The sequence below is a fragment of the Arachis stenosperma genome, chromosome 3 (genome assembly GCF_014773155.1).
Source record: "Arachis stenosperma cultivar V10309 chromosome 3, arast.V10309.gnm1.PFL2, whole genome shotgun sequence".
NCBI lineage: Eukaryota > Viridiplantae > Streptophyta > Magnoliopsida > Fabales > Fabaceae > Arachis > Arachis stenosperma.
In genome coordinates, this window is record NC_080379.1 from 118399815 (window position 1) to 118405936 (window position 6122).

The following is a 6122-nucleotide window of genomic DNA, read 5'->3' on the forward strand; positions in this document are numbered from 1 at the left end:
TTCTTTTGGAAAAAGAGTTTAACTTATAAGGACTTTTATTAATAACAGCTTATAAATAAGTTATTATTTGTTTGGATTTTTAGTTATAAAAGTACTTATTTTAAAGTTATAGTGTTTGAATAAATAACTCAAGAACTTGTTATAACTAACTATTAAAATAATAGCAAGCTATATAAAAATAAAATCACATGTGAAAAAAATAAAATTAAAATTGAGATTTTATATCACACAATGTTAAATACAAATTTAATAATAAAAATAGAGTGATAAAATAATAAAAAAATAACTTGAAGAAATATATGAAATAGGTTATTCAGATAGAACATTGTTTTAAAATGGTAGTAAAAGATCAATACTTTCAGTAGATGAATCATTACGTGAAAATGATGGTGGAGGGTCAATACTTGAAGTAGATGGAAGATTGCGTGAAAATAATGATAAAAGGTCAACATTGCATGAAAATAATGATGGAAGGTCAATGCTTCTACTAAAATCTTGCTGTGAAAATGGTGATGGAGGGTGCCAAAAATGAAAGTAGATATTTTTATTTTAAAATTAATTTTTTTAAAAAAATAATAGAAGAAAAAAACTTCTTCAAAAAATTGTAAATTAGTTAAAAGCTTTTTTTTTAAATAATGCCAAACATCTATTGTGACTTTTGAAAAAAAATAGCTTGCGCTGTTCCAAACAGGCTGAAAGCCTTATTGCGAAAAGAACATTGTTATGCAAGGTTCATGCCATAGATAGTGAAATATAATTGTTTTAGGAATTTTAGTGTACAGATATGAATAAATCTCACTAACAAATTTGCAAAAAAGAATTGCACATCACAAATACATATATTACTATTGCACAAACTGTTATCCTTCGAAATACAAAATGCTGCAAAGCTTACAACATCACAACATAGAAAAGACATCCAAAGCTGTTAAAAAATTACTAGTGATGACTCTTCTCTGAACTCTTCCAAGTATTGACAAGTTTCCCATTTTTGAAACTCGTCAACAATAGCTCTTTTTCTGTCTTGTCTTATATCACTCATTCACTCACGCACTGTATATAAGTTGTAAAGCGAAGAAGAGAGAGGATGAGCACTTATTTGTCTCTTCACTCCTTTCTTCTCCGGTCCTTCCATCTTATATATAACTCTACCTATTTTTCTTAAAAGAAATCTAACCTAATTAAATGCAAAATACACAAGAAAAGAAAATTTGACAACGAAATGGAAGAGGAAAATGAAAAGAACCACTTCCACTCATTGCTGCACATTTCTTACACAACAGAGCAGAAACATTCCCATCTCACTTCAAACCAAATTGATCAATCTCAGGCCAACGAGTAGTTAGCAACCGAGACGTCGGCTTGAGAGGCAGCATGAATGTAGACAAACTCAAGGCTTTTACCAGCTGATAATGAGGGAAGCCACGATGGGAAAGTGTACGAGTCCCCAGACTTAGTGAGGCCCCAGATTGGACCATAAAGCTTGGAAATTGAAAGATTGAGAGACTTGAGATCCTTGCTGGATTTGTTAGTGACCACTGTTGAGTATCTGTAGTATGTTTTTCCACCGGCAAACCATGAAGTGGTCATTTTCTGTTGAATGGATATTGGACCTGCTCCTGAAACTGAAACACATATGGCCTTTGGTTCAGTTTTGAATCACAATTCACAACCACATACTATGATTTAAGTATGACAATAACCAAAGAGTACCTGGAGTAGGAGTTAACTTGGGACTAGCAGGGGATGATGGTTGGGGCTTGGTGACAACAGGCTTGGGAGCTGGAACAGCAACTGTAAGGAAGAAAATAGTACTTGGTTAATTATTAATGCTAGTTCAAATCAATCTAGAAAATATTTGGCACTGATCACTATATGTACCTGGAAGGAGCTGGTTATAGCGACCATGACCTCCACTTAATCTTGCTAGAATACCAATCAAAGGAGCATTGTTGTAGGTTGCTGGCTCAGTTTGCTCATAGTTGTCCCTTTCATCAGCAAAATTATCATATGCATCAGGACCACCAACAAGAGCACCGGTGAGTAGGTTGGGGTCGCTTTTCTTGCTGCTAAACCAAGTTGCATAGCCTCCACGGCAACTAACAAATGAAGGGTTAACCTTGATGGAAACAATGGATGAACCTCTATGGTGAGTTCTCTGAGGGAAGTTGCTTCCATACCCCACCATGTAACTGGTGGCTCTTGGGTTGTCCCCAAGAATGTAATCCACCTGAGACTTAGCAAGATTGAGAAGCTCAGCAGGAGCAACATTGCCAGAAGAACACCTCAAGGTTCCGCGAGACGAAGCAAGGTAATCGGAGTAGACAGTGGCTAAGAAAGATGCACTTGTCACAAACTGCATATTGTTCCATCTCTGGCGGAAGATGAGACCGCCAGGGGTCTTCTGAACGTTGCGAGAACCCTTTCCAAGGCATGAACACATGAAATACTCAGCCTTCTGCTTATACTTTTCAAACACTGCTGCATTGTGACCTGCTTTCCCTTGCATTAGGAACTTGGCCACTAGTGTTTGAACCCCAGCATATTTAACGTCCCAACCGAATTCAGTCATGCCCCAACCAGTTCCACCCATGGAATCACCGTTTCTACCAAGGTAATCCAAGTAGTATTGGTTGTTAGATGCTTGATACAACCATGCAGCAGCCCATAGCAATTCGTCCTGGGGATCCAATTACACATTAATTAATTCTCTCTTATCCATACTTGCATTGCACATGTTCATTTATTGTCTAAAAATGTTGTGTTGCGAAGGCAAAGGCAATTGAACAAGAAAAATAATTCTTACATTGTAGCCACTGATGGATCTGTAATACTTCTGTGCAACTGTAATACTGCTGTCATATTTACCTCTGTATTTATCCGCAAAATCAAATAGCTGAAATTCATCAAAACCACACACAATCACTTTAATTAGCCGGTCCAAGAGTATATAAATCCAATGGAATACCACTATTATTCTCATTAGTTAAATGTTACTTGTATAGAATGCTAACAATTAATGGCAAGTCGAATATATGGTATCTTCATTTAATAGGTGCAACTAAAACACATAGCAGATAGAAATATAGAATTAGTGTGTGAATGAATGTAACAACTTTCTTCAGCAATGCAAGTGATAAATGATTAATTAAATGCAACATGTTTCTTCACGCATAAGGGGAACCAAAACACTGACACAAACAGTAACAAGGGTGGATGGGCCAGTCAAAAAGGCAACGTAAAAGGTAGCACCGCACCGAAAGTAAAAAAGGTCCAATGAAACGGTAGTAGTAAACTACCAACAGCCTGACATGGCATTAATGGTTGGATGATGAACAGGAACTACTCGCTGGGTTAGGCTGTAGACCAAACTTAACCCATTTAAAGTGTAATTTCAACCGAGAAAGGAAAAGCGCAAGAGACGGATTGCACCGACAGTGTATCCACGTGAAATCATGGCAAATGGTAATTTACTCTACCTTGTGTGATGGGAATGAATAAACCCTTCCAGGGGACGGTTAGGATCCGGTACCAGACAAATATCAATTATGTACGGTTGAAAGTGTCTGTGGCCGTGATAAAAGGACAAAACTGCCCCTTCCGGAATCCATGAGATGACAGGGCTCCTATCTTTATAGGTTTCTGTTCACATTGAACATACAAACCAATTTTGTTTTGGACCACTATCATTATGTTAAAACTTAAATAGCACTAAAATGTTTTTTTATTTAATATAGAATCGAAAGTTGAATTAAAACTCTATAGGATCCAACAAAAAAAAAAAAAAAGGAAAAACAGAGTTATGGTTTGTATTTTACGCGTAAGTTAGAGTTAAATCTTTCTTAATAAATACTGAAATGGTAATACTCCTGGATGACAAGTCTAGACCCTATAAAGAAGATAAGGACAAAAAAGCAAGTTTGCAATACGTATTTTTAGGGGTCCCAAAAATATTGGGATATTATCTCCATGTTGTACTTACATTATCACCTTCCTTTTTTTTTTTCTCTCAAAGGAACATTATCATTATCATTTTGCTCAACAATTAATTATGAAAGCAAAAAATTAAAACATTTAAGGTTTTTTTTTTAATCTTAAAAAGTTTTAGGCATAAATGCAGCTCTACCCCAAAACGACCAACTTGCTGGCAATAACAACTCTGACAAAAGTATCATAAAAGTGTAACCGCCTATTAAGTATTAACTCCAACCGTTTCACGAACTCACCGCCCAAACTTCCAAATTTTTATCATGGCAGGTGCGAACCCCTCCACCGTCTACTCCTACGATATGTATTACTGTTACATACATCTTACCAGTACAATTTTTATTATTTAATGTAAAAATTTAAAATAAAAAACGTAAAAAAAATATCTTTTAATATATAGGTTCACACTTGAGAAGTCGGAGAGGAGTATAAAAATTAAAAAATGACTAGTATCATTTTCGTATCTTTATGATTATATCCCACACTTTAATCAATTTTTTAATTTAAATAAACAAATACTAGTTACGACTTACGAGTAAAAGACTTGCACTATTAAAGTTTAGAATATTAGAGCGCTTAAACAAGAAGACAAAAATAAAAATGTACGGTATATGAGTGATACCTGATAGGCATGGCGGAGGAGCTCGGCGGAATAGGAAGGATTAGAGTGGCGGAAAACAATGGAAGCAGCAGCCATTGCAGCGGCAGTTTCTCCAGCGAGATCTGAGCCAGGGTTGCTGGGATCAACCTTGTAAGCGTGACGGTCAGTAGTCATGTCCTCAGGTCTTTGCCAACAGTAGTGGTCGCTGTTACCGTCTCCCACCTATTCATCAAATTAAAAGCCACATTACATTATGTTAGGTTAAGAAACTATAAAACATAAGAAATAAAAGAGTACCTCTCCATAGAGGACATTGGGTTGAGGATGGGCTTTGATGAAGTAGTCAGTGCCCCATTTGACAGCTTCCATGGCATGACCAAGCTCTCCGTTAGCAGCCATTTGCTTCCCATATTCAATGATGCTCCACGACATCATTGTAACGGTAAATGCCATGGGTAACCCAAACTTCACATTGTCCCCTGCATCATAGTACCCTCCTACTAGATCCACCTGCATTCATTTTATAACAACACCATGCATTAATTAATCAAGTAATGTTGGAAACTAGAGAGTAGAGAGGGATTATTTAGTTACCCCGCTGGCCTTGCCGTCTTGGAGACCTGAATGGGATCTCCAACTGACTCTCTGGTTATGGGGGAGAACACCAGATCTCTGAGCTTCAAAGAACAGAATGCTCTTACTCAGAGCTTGCCCATAGTCATGCCCACCAATGGCGGAATATGCACACAGATGCAGAAACACTGCCAAAATGGAAATCAGCTTCAGAAGCTTTTCCATCACACAGGAAGACCAAATTAAGAGCAATGCCTGTAAGTAGTGGCAGCTGAAGCTTCTGAAAATCCCACCAAATGAGGAGAGAAGAAAGAGAGAAGCTTCAGGGAGGGATGGAGGGAGAGAGAGTGTGTGTAGCGGGATTGGAAAGTGAGGTGCTCGAGGCTCTATATATTAAGGACAAGGGGTAGAAAAAGGGGAAGCTATCAAGAACACAGAAATTGACACTCATTCATTTAAGAATTTATTATGTTAATATTTTATAAATTAAATCAATTTTCTAATTTGTTTCGCTGTTGGATTTTGAAGTGGCTGGGAACGTTTTTTATGAGAAAGGAACAATGCCATGTGATGGGGGTCGGTGTAGATTTAAAACTATTTGGTAGAATCAAAATTACTGCCCAACCATAAATAAAATGTGAAATTTTTTTGACTTATTAAAAATGGTAGAGACAACAAGGTGTGCTTGTCATCAGCACTGTCTCTCGTAATTTTACCCTTTTCTTCAACTTAATTGGCCCCTATCTCTATAAGACTGCCTTTATTTTAGGGATAGAATACTAAGATAAGAATACAAAAATATAAAATTATATTTAATAGATGAAATATGAATAAAAATATTGTATTTATAGATATTGAATTAATATATTTTATGTCTATTTTAATAAGAAGAATATAAAAATTTTAACAAGAGATTCAACTTATTTTTTTATTATTTTTATTAATTTTTTATAATTATATT

The 6122-nt window shown here is 36.1% G+C and overlaps 1 protein-coding gene across 1 annotated transcript; it reads right to left on the reverse strand.

Annotated features, from left to right (window-relative positions):
* Positions 1–820: 820 nt before the first annotated feature.
* LOC130969884 (endoglucanase 6) lies at positions 821–5533 on the reverse strand. Its single transcript, XM_057895791.1, has 7 exons — positions 5183–5533; positions 4886–5098; positions 4610–4810; positions 2807–2896; positions 1882–2680; positions 1714–1794; positions 821–1625 (listed from the first exon to the last, which is right to left on the reverse strand). The coding sequence occupies exons 1-7, from the start codon at positions 5384–5386 to the stop codon at positions 1327–1329; spliced, it is 1887 nt and encodes a 628-aa protein (XP_057751774.1). The 5' UTR covers positions 5387–5533; the 3' UTR covers positions 821–1326.
* Between the last annotated feature and the right edge of the window lie 589 nt (positions 5534–6122).